Source organism: Cebidichthys violaceus, unplaced genomic scaffold (genome assembly GCF_023349555.1).
Source record: "Cebidichthys violaceus isolate CVI_PGR_0920_01 unplaced genomic scaffold, fCebVio1.0.p SCAF_1, whole genome shotgun sequence".
Lineage (NCBI taxonomy): Eukaryota > Metazoa > Chordata > Actinopteri > Perciformes > Stichaeidae > Cebidichthys > Cebidichthys violaceus.
Window position 1 is genome coordinate 2,232,906 of NW_027176262.1, and position 14,007 is coordinate 2,246,912.

A 14,007-nucleotide genomic window follows, 5' to 3' on the forward strand; every position below is an offset into this window, starting at 1 on the left:
CATGTGATTCAAGAGGCAGGCCAAGCCACCTTGTAATCCTCTGAAGTGAAAGTGAATGTGTCTTCAACCGTGAACAGCTCGGTGGTGTGGTGGCGCTCGGGCGACTAGGAGAGGATTTCTACCAACGAATAGTCATGAGTCTGATCTTAAAGATACTTAGTTACTTGTGTCTATGTGCAGGTAAGTTGTCTTTGTTACGGATTGTGTTGTTTTTAAGAGTTTATGTCAGAGGGTATAAGACATGAAAGTGACTGTACTATACTACACTAATACTGTACTACACTAATACTGTACTATACTACACTAATACTGTACAGTACTATGCTACACTAATACTGTACTGTACTATACTACACTAATACTGTACAGTACTATGCTACACTAATACTGTACTGTACTCTACTACACTAATACTGTACTATACTACACTAACACTGTACTATACTACACTAATACTTTACTGTACTATGCTACACTAATATTGTACTATACTACACTAATACTTTACTGTACTATGCTACACTAATATTGTACTATACTACACTAATACTGTACAGTACTATGCTACACTAATACTGTACTGTACTCTACTACACTAATACTGTACTATACTACACTAACACTGTACTATACTACACTAATACTTTACTGTACTATGCTACACTAATACTGTACTATACTACACTAATACTGTACTGTACTCTACTACACTAATACTGTACTATACTACACTAACACTGTACTATACTACACTAATACTTTACTGTACTATGCTACACTAATATTGTACTATACTACACTAATACTGTACTGTACTATACTACATTAATACTTTACTGTACTATACTACACTAATACTGTACAGTACTATACTACACTAATACTTTACTGTACTATACTACACTAATACTGTATTATACTACACTAATACTGTACTGTACTATACTACACTAATACTGTACTATCCTACACTAATACTGTACTGTACTATACTACACTAATACTGTACTGTACTATGCTACACTAATACTGTACTATCCTACACTAATACTGTACTGTACTATACTACACTAATACTGTACTGTGCTACACTAATACTGTACTATACTACACTAATACTGTACTAAAAACTCAGCTGTTTTTTGTTATTGTTCCGGGTTCAAAAGGTCAAACAGCCCGTTGTCTGTTACGTGAGCGCAGTCCACCGAAAACATTATATTTCCCACAATTTAAGCTTCTGCATTTTCCAAACGCACTAGTATTATTCAAACATATTGTTCGGTTCATAATCCTCGTACCGCACGGTTTAATACGAATACGTGTATTGTTACACCCCTAGAAACAAATAATAACCGTAGCTGTCATAGTGAGGTGTTCAATTGTAGTAGGACAGCACAGAAGGCCCAGGTATAAAACGCACGGCCCGCCACTGGTAATACTATACTGTACTGTGTGCTGTATTTTATCTCACTAGACTGACTCTGTGTCTCTCTCAGGTGTGCGATGTGTCCAGGTGTCATGGCTGCCCTGTAAGTTCACTGATGAGCAGGTGTTTATGAACGATGGTCGCAATGAGACTTGGCACACCCACAGGGAGGCCATACTGCAGTTTGATAAAGCAGGAGACCCTCCTGTTAATCCACACGCCGTCACTTTCCTGATCACCGGTAAGTCCTGCGTCTCATGGGAGTAACATACGGAAAGAGATGTTGTGTATTCTATAACGAGTTCTGCTCCAGGTTCTAAGTTGGACCTGCGGCGGTTCCTCGAGGGAGTGGAAGCAGACCAGTTGGACTGCGAGCTGCTGAGGTACAGCACCGAGGGAAAATACACCCGCTGGCCTTTCAAGGGGGGGCATGAGTCTGACCTCTGGTTCAGCTGCATTCTCAAACACGCAAAGTTCACGGTCACGGGCTTCCTCAGACACTCGTCGGACCAACCGCCCCCAGGACAGCAGGACCACCTCAGCTGGCTCACCATCAGGGACAGAGAGACTCTCACCACATCAGGTAAAACCACAACAACAACAACGGGCCTCATGTGAGAACCACTCAGTACAAACAAACTCCTTCTTGAGTGACTTGTTCACCAATTTTCTCTGAGGTACTACTTTTTAAAATACTACATTTTACAAGATTACATTTGAACACATCATGATAACATTATAATTCACCTTCGCTCATTTCTAATACTCGTTTTCACTGAACAGAGCTTGAACGTATCATCCATCCATGCATCCATTTTCCTCCGCTTATCCGGGGTCGGGTTGCGTTGGCAGCAGGCCAAGCAGGCTGACCCAGACTTCCCTCTCCCCCGCAACATTTTCCAGCTCATACTGGGGATCCCGAGGCGTTCCCAGGCCAGCTGGGAGATATAATCCCTCCAGCATGTTCTGGGTCTTCCCCGGGGTCTCCTCCCAGTTGGGCGTGCCCGGAAAACCTCCAGTGGGAGGCGCCCAGGAGGCATCCTAATTAGATGCCCGAACCACCTCAGCTGACTCCTTTTGACGTGAAGGAGTAGCGGCTCAACTCCAAGTTCCCTCCTGATGTCCGAGCTCCTTATCCTATCTCTAAGGCTGAGCCCGGCCACCCTACGGAGGAAACTCATTTCAACTCCTTCGCTTGAGGTAGGCACTCCGTCCCCACCTGGAGGGAGCAATTCCAGCAGAGCACCATGACCTCAGATTTGGAGGTGCTAACTCTCATTCTCGCCGCTTCACACTCGGCTGAAAACCGCCCCAGTGAATGCTGGAGGTCATGATCCGAGGAGGCCAACAGGACCACATCATCTGCAAACAACAGAGAGGCGTTCCCGAGACCTCCGAACCTGACGTTCTCCACCCCCCGGCTGCGCCTAGATATCCTGTCCATGAAAGTCACGAACAGGACAGAGAGAGTGACAGAGGGCAGCACTGGCGGAGGCCAACACCCACCGGGAACGTGTCTGACTTATTGCTGAGAATGCGGACACAGCTCCTACTGCAGTCGTACAGAGACCGGATGGCCCGAAGTAACGGGTCCGGCACCCCATACTCCCGCAGCACCCCCCACATGAAACCCCGATGGACCTGGTCGAAAGCCTTCTCCAAGTCCACAAAGCACATATAGACTGGTTGGGCAAACTCCCAGAATCCCTCTAGTAGTCTTGCGATGGTAAAGAGCTGGTCTTGAGCTGGTTCCACGGCCGGGACGGAATCTGCACTGTTCCTCTTGAATCCAAGGTTTGACAAACGGTCGGAGCCTCCTTTCCAGCATCCTGGCATAGGCCTTCCCCGGGAGGCTGAGTAGTGTGATACCCTGGTAATTCGATCACACTTTGCGGTCCCCCTTTTTGAAGATGGGAACAACCACCCCGGTCTGCCAGTCCATGGCACTGATCCCAACCCCCATGCGACACTGAAGAGGCGTGTCAGCCAAGACAGCCCAACAGTTTCCAGCACCTTCAGCATCTCAGGGCGGATCTCATCCACCCCCGGCACCTTGCCACTAAGGAGCTTTTGACTACCTTAGCGGCGTCCGCCAGGGATATGAGTGCGCCCCCCCCCCCCCCCCCCAAGTCTTCAGGCACTGCCTCCTCAAAGTGCTCTTTCCACCGCCCGACGATGTCCCCCGTCCGGGTCAGCAGTCGTCCCCCCCCCCCCCCACACACACTGAGAACAGCTTGGGGTTGGCCCTGCTCTCCCTTCCTGAGCCGTCGGATGGTTTGCCAGAACCTCCTTGAGCTGCAGCCCTTCTGGCTTGCCGGTACCTCTCAGCTGCTTCAGGAGACCCCTGAGCCAACCAGGCCCTAAAGGCCTCCTTTTTCAGCTTGACGGTTTCCCTCACCTCTGGTGTCCACCACCGGGTTCTCGGGTTGCAGCCACGACAGGCACCAATGACCTTCCGGCCACAGCTCCTAGCGGCTGCGTCCACAATAGAGGCTTTGAACATGGTCCATTCAGATTCCATGTCCCCAACCTCCCTCGGCACGTGTGAGAAGTTCTTCCGGAGGTGGGAGTTAAAGACATCCCGCACAGGGTCCTTTGCCAGACGTTCCCAGTTCACCCTCACTACACGTTTGGGCTTGCCGGGTCTTTCCAGCCAGTTCCCCTGCCATCTAATCCAACGCACCACCAGGTGGTGATCAGTTGACAGCTCTGCTACTCTCTTCACCCGAGTGTCCAAGACATACGGCCGCAGATCAGATGATACGATTACAAAGTTGATCATAGATCTCCGACCGAAGGTGTTCTGGTACCAGGTACACTTATGAGCCACTTTATGTTCGAACATGGTGTTCGTTATGGCCAAACCGTGGCAAGCACAGAAGTCCAATAACGAGACACCACTCGGGTTCAGATCGGGCAAGCCGTTCCTCCCAATCACCCCCTGCCAGGTTTCTCCGTCATTGCCCACGTGAGCATTTAAGTCCCCCAGGAGAACTATGGAGTCGACGGGTGGCGCCCTTTCCAGGACCCTTCCCACCGACTCCAAGAAGGCCGGATACTCCGAACTGCTGTTTGGTGCAGAAGCACAAACAACAGTCAGAGCCCTACTCCCCGCAACCCGTAGGCACATGGAGGCGACCTTCTCGTTCTCCGGGGAGAACTCCAACATAGCGGCGCTCAGCTGGGGGCTCGTGAGTATCCCCACTCCCGCCCGGCGCCTCTCACCTTGGGCAACTCCAGAAAAGGACAAAGTCCAGCCCCTCTCCAATAGCTTGGTTCCAAAGCCAGTGCTGTGTGTGGAGGTGAGTCCAACTATATCTAGCTGGTATCACTCCACCTCCTGCACCAGCTACTGCTCTTTCCCCGGTAGCGAGGTCCACATCCCTAGAGCTAGTCTATGCTGCCGGCGATCGACTCGCCGGCAGCGGTTATGGTTAAACTGTGTAATTAAGGGGGATCTCGCAATGGTCCGTTACACCTCTACACACAGTACGAAAAAAAGTAAGACAAAGTTAAGATAAGAATATGAAAATGTTCTTCCATGAGGCCCATTAATTTGAATTATTTTAGGATTTAAAAAATGTATTGTAAGTTAAGTAGTCATCTTTTTGTGACAGCTGTTTTCTTGTGAGGCTTGAGAATGAACTTATAATCATCACAGTGATGATGTACTATAGCAACATCAGTCCCATATCTCACATTAATACAAGCCCGTTTTCATGTGTCTCTGTGTCCACAGTCGCCATGGTCATTAAAACAAAGACTCCGTCAATGAGAGCCGGCCTGGGCTCCCAACAAAAGCTCCACTGCCAGTTCGCCATCGACCACAAAGCACCCAAGGTGACGGTGGAGTGGCACCAGCAGCATCGCGGAGAGAGAACCAGACTCTTCAGTCATAATGGCCGCACGGGACGGAGCGAGGGCAGCGGCGTCAGGCAGAAGAGCCTGGCGGACGGGAACGCCTCCTTCAGCCTTCCCTTCACAGAGATAACGAGCGAAGGGACCTACATTTGTTCCGTGTCAGTGATTCCGCTGTTCGGCAGCGTGGAGATCAGGTTTCACGTCGAAGGTGAGGAAGAGCTCGATCGCAACCAAGCCAATGCTTCATGTGTTAAACCTGCATTTTCTCTAGTGCCCATCAGGGGGCGACTCCTCTGGTTGTATAGAAGTCTAGTCTAAAATGACTCTACTTCTCTCTTGATTTATTCCCTCAGTAAACATTGTAAACATGAGTTTATGGTCTCAATCTCTAGTTTCAAGTCTTCTTCAATACAGCATGATGTTCATTTAGTACATTATGGTCCATTTAGAGTCAAACAGACCATAAAGCAGAGTATGTTCTGAAATAACTACATAATGATGATAATTGTAAAAAGTCTGAATTCATTGATGACTGTGTCTACTCACATCCATTCGCTTCTTTGCACTGACTTTGTATGTATGTATCTCGTCGCTTGAAAAAATTGGAACACAGCATAAGGCTGCAATCTGGATCTCTCAAATATTTTGATCAATTGACTTAAAGACGATTATTCTATAAACTGTGAGAAAATAGTGGAAAAACATCCATCATAGTTTTCTAGAACCCAAGGTGATGTCTTCAACAGCCAATAGACGTAACTCTCCCTCTTATGAAGTTGATTTTCCACACAAACATTTGCAGCTTGAGTGAAACTCATAATGTGAAACATTTCACTCCCCCTCTCCTCAGAGCCTCCCCGTGTCTCCCTCAACATTGGACCCACTCTCTTGCTGCAGGAGGGCGGCGAGCACAAGGTTTCTTGCAACGCGGAGCGCTACTACCCTCGGGACGTGGAGATCGTTTGGTACGTCCAGGATGATGCAGCGGCGGGCAGGAGGGTGGGCACTCCGCTCCCGAAGGAGTTCCAGAACGTCCTGCTGTCCAGCCACAAACACGACATCACCTACTCGCAGACGGCCTTCTTCTACCTCAAGGCGTCCCTCAAGGACTCGGGGAGACAGTACACATGCAGCGTCTCCCATCAGTCCCTGAGGATGCCCGTCAGAAAGAGCTTCATCCTGATGGTTGAGGGTGAGTGGAGGTCGCTTGCAGTACCACCAGCTGCCACACGGCAACAGCAGAGGAACGCACCCGACTCCTAACCTCCATGTTTGTTTGTTGTCTCTGCTCAGAGCCCAGCAGCTGGATGGACAACCTGTTCTTTGGCCTCCTGGTGGTCGTCCTGTTGGTCGTCCTGTTGGTCCTCCTGGTTGTGCTGCTGCGTTACCTGCACTCAGGTGAGTGTGCAGACCCTCTTATATTCTAAGCTTCCGTCATAACGAGAACCACTTTTATTTAGGATGAGATAGAACTTTATGAATCCAGAAGGAAATTCTTGTGACAGAGTTTGATCAGAGATTACAACAAAACACAATAGGATGAGATTATAAAACATATATGAACAATAGAAGGACAATTATTAAGTATATCAGAAGTAATACTGACATCAGTGCCTGATAGAAACAATAATAGAAAAGTAATAAATGAAACACAGACATTAAAGAATAACATATTATTTTGATGCCTGAAAAAGTAATTATCATTTATTATTTTCTCCACAGCAAGAAAACAAGCAGTGCTGGTAAGATGATATGAAAACAAAACCCAAAAAAATATTTCTCAAACGTCATTAATGCAAAACAATATTTAATCTCTATGGTGTGTGTGTGTGTGTGTGTGTGTGTGTGTGTGTGTGTAGGTGTGTGTGTGTGTGTGTGTGTGTGTGTGTGTGTATGTGTATGTGTGTATGTCCTGAGCAGAAGAAGCCATACTGAGCCGCTGTGGAAGACAAACACCAGTGACGGATCTTAGAATGTTTCAGATGTTTGATTGTTTGTTTGCTTGTTTGAAGGTGATTTTAGGTTTGTATGAAACTGAATGTGGTTTAGTTTTTTTGCTGCTTTGATTTAGCTCATGTTAAAAAGAAACTTGATGTTGTAAAGTAAATGATTTGTATTCTGGATGAACATCAACACACATTATTGAACTGGTGAAAATGCAACGATCACAGTTTAAAGGTACCTTGTAGAGCAATTATTCTGAACAGCTGTTTGGTCTCAGTGCGCCATCTGGTGGGCCTCGGGTGTACTTCAACATGATTAATTTAAATGATAAAAAATATATAAATATCTTGTCATTTAAGGAGTTTTTTCATCTAAATTTGCTGAATAATTCACATAAATAAACAAAAAACATCAAACTTAATTGCATCATTTCAATGAGTTACGTTTGAATATCACTGTGCCAATCACTACTCGTGCAACTGTTTTGGCAAACACTTGTTGTATCGTTGTTTTTTTAATATTCTAATTTCATCATGCGTATGCGTTTAAACAAATATTTTGTCAGTGACATCTGATCTGCCTAACATGTGATTCAAGAGGCAGGCCAAGCCACCTTGTAATCCTCTGAAGTGAAAGTGAATGTGTCTTCAACCGTGAACAGCTCGGTGGTGTGGTGGCGCTCGGGCGACTAGGAGAGGATTTCTACCAACGAATAGTCATGAGTCTGATCTTAAAGATACTTAGTTACTTGTGTCTATGTGCAGGTAAGTTGTCTTTGTTACGGATTGTGTTGTTTTTAAGAGTTTATGTCAGAGGGTATAAGACATGAAAGTGACTGTACTATACTACACTAATACTGTACTATACTAATACTGTACTGTACTGTACTACACTAATACTGTACTAAAAATTCAGCTGTTTTTTGTTATTGTTCCGGGTTCAAAAGGTCAAACAGCCCGTTGTCTGTTACGTGAGCGCAGTCCACCGAAAACATTATATTTCCCACAATTTAAGCTTCTGCATTTTCCAAACGCACGAGTATTATTCAAACATATTGTTCGGTTCATAATCCTCGTACCGCACGGTTTAATACGAATACGTGTATTGTTACACCCCTAGAAACAAATAATAACCGTAGCTGTCATAGTGAGGTGTTCAATTGTAGTAGGACAGCACAGAAGGCCCAGGTATAAAATGCACGGCCCGCCACTGGTAATACTATACTGTACTGTGTGCTGTATTTTATCTCACTAGACTGACTCTGTGTCTCTCTCAGGTGTGCGATGTGTCCAGCTGGTGTCATCGCTGCCCTGTAACTTCACTGATGAAAACGTGTTTATGAAGGACGGTCTCACTGAGACTCAGCACATCCACAGGGAGGCCATGCTGCAGTTTGATCAAGCAGGAGACCCTCCTGTTAATCCACACGCCATCACTTTCCTGATCACCGGTAAGTCCTGCGTCTCATGGGAGTAACATACGGAAAGAGATGTTGTTCAGGTCCAGAGATGTTGTTGTTCTGGTCCAGAAATGTTGTTGTTCAGGTCCAGAGATGTTGTTGTTCAGATCCAGAAATGTTGTTGTTCTGGCCCAGAGATGTTGTTGTTCTGGTCCAGAGATGTTGTTGTTCAAGTCCAGAGATGTTGTTGTTCAGGTCCAGAGATGTTGTTGTTCAGGTCCAGAGATGTTGTTGTTCTGGTCCAGAGATGTTGTTGTTCAGGTCCAGAGATGTTGTTGTTCTGGTCCAGATTCTAAGTTGGACCTGCGGCGGTTCGTCGAGGGAGTGGAAGTGGACCGGTTGGACTGCGAGCTGCGGCGGTACAGCACCGAGGGGATCTACGTCCGCTGGCCTTTCAAAGGGGAGCAAGTGTACAACCTCTGGTTCAGCTGCATTCTCAAACACGCCGAGTTCACGGTCACGGGCTTCCTCAGACAGCCGTCGGACCAACCGCCCCCAGGACAGCAGGACTACCGCAGCTGGCCCGCCATCGAGGACAGAGAGACTCTCACCACATCAGGTAAAACCACAACAACCACAACCACTCAGTACGAACAAACTCCTTCTTGAGTGACTTGCTCACCAATTTTCTCTGAGTTACTCCTTTTACTATATTATATACTATATGCACTATAGCAACATCAGTCCCATATCTCACATGAACACGTGTCTCCGTGTCCACAGTCGCCATGGTCATTAAAACAAAGACTCCGGCGGTGAGAGCCAGCCTGGGCTCCCAACAAAAGCTCCACTGCCAGTTCGCCGTCGACCACAAAGCACCCAAGGTGACGGTGGAGTGGCACCGGCAGCATCGCGGAGAGAGAACCAGACTTTTCAGTCATAATGGCCGCACGGGACGGAGTGAGGGCAGCGGCGTCGGGCAGAGGAGCCTGGCGGACGGGGACGCCTCCTACAGCCTTCCCTTCGCCAAGATGACGAGCGAAGGGACCTACATTTGCTCCGTGTCAGTGATTCCGCTGTTCGGCAGCGTGGAGATCAGTTTTCACATCGAAGGTGAGGAAGAGTTCGATCGTAACCAAGCCGATGCTTCGTGTGTTAAAGCTGGATTCTAATGTTGAGAAACATTTCACTCCCCCTCTCCTCAGAGCCTCCCCGTGTCTCCCTCAACATTAGACCCACTCTCTTGCTGCAGAAGGGCGGCGAGCAAAAGGTTTCTTGCAACGCGGAGCGCTACTACCCTCTGGACGTGGAGATCGTTTGGTACGTCCAGGACGACAGGAGGGTGGGTGCTCCGCTCCCGAAGGAGCTCCAGAACGTCCTGCTGTCCAGCCACATACACAACCAGGACAACACCTACTCGCTGACGGCCTTCTTCTACCTCAAGGCGTCCCTCAAGGACTCGGGGAGACAGTACACGTGCAGCGTCTCCCATCAGTCCCTGAGGATGCCCGTCACAGAGAGCTTCATCCTGATGGTTGAGGGTGAGTGGAGGTCGCTTGCAGTACCACCAGCTGCCACACGGCAACAGCAGAGGAACGCACCCGACTCCTAACCTCCATGTTTGTTTGTTGTCTCTGCTCAGAGCCCAGCAGCTGGATGGACAACCTGTTCTTTGGCCTCCTGGTGGTCGTCCTGTTGGTCGTCCTGTTGGTCCTCCTGGTTGTGCTGCTGCGTTACCTGCACTCAGGTGAGTGTGCAGACCCTCTTATATTCTAAGCTTCCATCATAACGAGAACCACTTTTATTTAGGATGAGATAGAACTTTATGAATCCAGAAGAAAATTCTTGTGACAGAGTTTGATCAGAGATTACAACAAAACACAATAGGATGAGATTATAAAACATATATGAACAATAGAAGGACAATTATTAAGTATATCAGAAGTAATACTGACATCAGTGCCTGATAGAAACAATAATAGAAAAGTAATAAATGAAACACAGACATTAAAGAATAACATATTATTTTGATGCCTGAAAAAGTAATTATCATTTATTATTTTCTCCACAGCAAGAAAACAAGCAGTGCTGGTAAGATGATATGAAAACAAAACCCCAAAAAATATTTCTCAAATGTCATTAATGCAAAACAATATTTAATCTCTATGGTGTGTGTGTGTGTGTGTGTGTGTGTGTGTGTGTGTGTGTGTGTGTGTGTGTGTGTGTGTGGGTGTGTGTGTGTGTGTGTGTGTATGTGTGTGTGTATGTGTGTGTGTATGTGTGTATGTCCTGAGCAGAAGAAGCCATACTGAGCCGCTGTGGAAGACAAACACCAGTGACGGATCTTAGAATGTTTCAGATGTTTGATTGTTTGTTTGCTTGTTTGAAGGTGATTTTAGGTTTGTATGAAACTGAATGTGGTTTAGTTTTTTTGCTGCTTTGATTTAGCTCTTGAAAAAACAACAACTTGATGTTGTAAAGTAAATGATTTGTATTCTGGATGAACATCAACACACATTATTGAACTGGTGAAAATGCAACAATCACAGTTTAAAGGTACCTTGTAGAGCAATTATTCTGAACAGCTGTTTGGGCTCAGTGCGTCATCTGGTGGGCCTCGGGTGTACTTCAACATGATTAATTTAATTTAATTTAATCGCATTATTTCATTGCGTTACGTTTGAATATCACCGTGCCATGTTAGCTAGTTAATAATAACATTATTTATATAAATAATATATATATATATTATTTATATATATATATATATAAACAGTTTACTAAGTGCTTTGACAGACAAAGCAGCAAAAGAAAGGAAATAAAACAACAGAGAGACAAACTAATGTTAGAGTTAAACCTGATGAAACAGAACAATAGATAGAACAAAAAACATGATAAAAAGTAAGAAATATAAAAAATAATTTTGTTAAAGTAACAACATCTGACTCTTTGCTTCTTGAAGATGGGATCAGGTGTGTTCAGGTGCATTGTTTGGTCACCACAGCTGACACAAACATCAACATTTAATTTTTCCTATTTATTTGGGAAAGCGATCCTCTGAAATGTTTTATCTCCCAGAAGTGAGGAAACCCCTGTTGTTGAGTTCTAGCAGCACAACGAAGGCTCACTGTGTTGTTTGTGTCATGTGTTTGCATGACGATGCATTCAGGTGCGTCAGGTAACTTGACACACGTCCCTGCAGCCTACAGACGGGGTAGGAGCACGAAGAAGCAAATCCCACAACGTGGATGGACGGCAAACATGGATGTAAACAATACGTGATTTTAAATAAAAACAATGTTTAAATCAGATTTGACTTGTGAGAAAGGAAATGCATTCAACACATTTGTTAACGTGTGTTCACACCAAATGATTACAAATAAAATCAATGCAAATATACGTCAGCGTGAGTTGAAATGTTTCCGTATAGAGACCTGTCAATCAGTGTGTAGCCCCGCCCCTAAATCATCCCCTGCTTTATGGTGTGTTTGACTCTAAATGGAGCATAATGTACTAAATGAACATCATGCTGTATTGAAGAAGACTGTAAACTAGAGATTGAGACCATAAACTCATGTTTACAATGTTTACTGAGGAAATAAATCAAGAGAGAAGTAGAGTCATTTTAGACTAGACTTCTATACAACCAGAGGAGTCGCCCCCTGGTGGACACTAGAGAGAATGCAGCTTTAACACGTGAAGCACTGACATCAAATCTGATTTGTAGCTAAACAATGTAATAATAATAAGGGCTTCACAGCTGTGACGCTGGTGTAAAGTGGGTTAACAGAGTCGCTTGAAAAACACATTATTTGCTTTTAGAAGAACTTTCTTTCTCCTAAACCGTCTCTTTAGAAGAAGTGTAATCCTCAGAACTTTGACCAACATGCTGCTTTCTCTTAAAGACACACTTAACTCTGCATGCACTCAAGTAAAAAGTCAAATCAAAGCTTGTTGTAAAAACCGTCTCTGGTTTTGGTCCTACATGCCGTCTCTGCGCTCTCTCATTAGAAACACACACAGTAAAACATGCCGAACCTCACGGCTCGTATATGTCAGCCGGTCGGCCTTGAAGTGAACCGATGAAGAGAAGCTTCAGGACGTCTCACCTAAACTGGTCAGTCAGGTCTGAGTCCATTTACAGGGATAAACAGGGCTTTACTTAGACTGAGACCAGATGTGTGTGTGTGTGTGTGTGTGTGTGTGTGTGTGTGTGTGTGTGTGTGTGTGTATGTGTGTGTATGTGTGTGTGTGTGTGTGTGTGTGTGTGTGTGTGTGTGTGCCCTGAGGGCTGAGTGTGTGTGTGTGTGTGTGGCCCAGGTTTGATCACTAATGTTCAGCACTGTGTCTGTGAGAAAGAAGAAGAAAAGAACACAAACAGATTTGAACGCCACCACAAAACAGAAAAAAGAAAGAATTCACAGAGAGAATTCCAGATTCAGTTTTCTTTGGCCCTGATCTCGATCCAAGTCGTAACATATGTTAATCAAATATTTATCTGACACTTTAAAATAACAGCTGTAGCCTTGTAAGCTAATCACACCTTATTTTTTCACAAGCCACTTGATCCAAGTTACACACAGAAGCGTCTTAAAGCTGCATTCTCTCTAGTGTCCACCAGGGGGCGACTCCTCTGGTTGTATAGAAGTCTAGTCTAAAATGACTCTACTTCTCTCTTGATTTATTCCCTCAGTAAACATTGTAAACATGAGTTTATGGTCTCAATCTCTAGTTTACAGTCTTCTTCAATACAGCATGATGTTCATTTACTACATTATGCTCCATTTAGAGTCAAACAGACCAGAAAGCAGGGGGTGATTTAGGGGCGGGGCTACATGCTGATTGACAGATCTCTACCAGAGACGTATATACGGCGTCTCTACGTCACTCCTCCTCAGTCCAGATATGGTCACTTCCTGTTTATCGGTTGCAAGAAAAACAATACGCCGACGGCCGTAATCCAAGATGGCGACGGCGACATCACAGAACTCAAGGCTTCAAAACATCAGTCCACAAACCAATGGGTGACGTCACCACGACTACGTCCACTTCTGCAATCAAGACGTAAGGCCTTTACCCAGCGGGTTAGTTTTTCTGAGCTTTCGCAACACAAACCACGGCATCAACCAACCTCCTCAGGTAAACACTGTTGGCTCTGTCAGCACTGTTAGCTGCTAGCCAGCGGCTCAGCCATCACCACGTTTACAGTCGCTGAGAGTCAACAGAGATGCTCCTACTCTTTAGCACCTCGAATAAGAATACTTCAAGGGACTGAATTGCTCAACACAGATCATGTTGCTTCATGATGTTTTAGAGGTTTTTTCCCACACTGACAATAGTACAATACTGTGGGAATACTGGATACTATATTTGACAT

The 14,007-nt window shown here is 45.5% G+C and overlaps 2 protein-coding genes across 3 annotated transcripts; both read left to right on the top strand.

Annotated features, from left to right (window-relative positions):
* The first annotated feature begins 46 nt into the window (after window positions 1-46).
* Window positions 47-7,652, top strand: LOC137868912 (tapasin-related protein-like). 2 transcript variants are annotated; one of them, XM_068705950.1, is made up of 8 exons: window positions 47-180; window positions 1,497-1,667; window positions 1,740-2,009; window positions 5,166-5,495; window positions 6,138-6,479; window positions 6,581-6,685; window positions 7,010-7,029; window positions 7,149-7,652. In XM_068705950.1, exons 1-8 carry the CDS (start codon window positions 135-137, stop codon window positions 7,257-7,259), a joined length of 1,395 nt encoding a protein of 464 aa, XP_068562051.1. In that variant the 5' UTR covers window positions 47-134; the 3' UTR covers window positions 7,260-7,652. The 2 variants fall into 2 exon arrangements, with proteins under 2 accessions (XP_068562051.1, XP_068562059.1); XM_068705958.1 differs by having other exon boundaries at window positions 48-180; window positions 7,208-7,652.
* Window positions 7,653-7,727: 75 nt separating this feature from the next.
* Window positions 7,728-12,029, top strand: LOC137868936 (tapasin-like). Its single transcript, XM_068705982.1, has 8 exons — window positions 7,728-7,995; window positions 8,508-8,681; window positions 8,980-9,249; window positions 9,414-9,743; window positions 9,836-10,171; window positions 10,273-10,377; window positions 10,702-10,721; window positions 10,928-12,029. The coding sequence occupies exons 1-8, from the start codon at window positions 7,950-7,952 to the stop codon at window positions 10,940-10,942; spliced, it is 1,296 nt and encodes a 431-aa protein (XP_068562083.1). The 5' UTR covers window positions 7,728-7,949; the 3' UTR covers window positions 10,943-12,029.
* The last annotated feature ends 1,978 nt before the right edge of the window (window positions 12,030-14,007 follow it).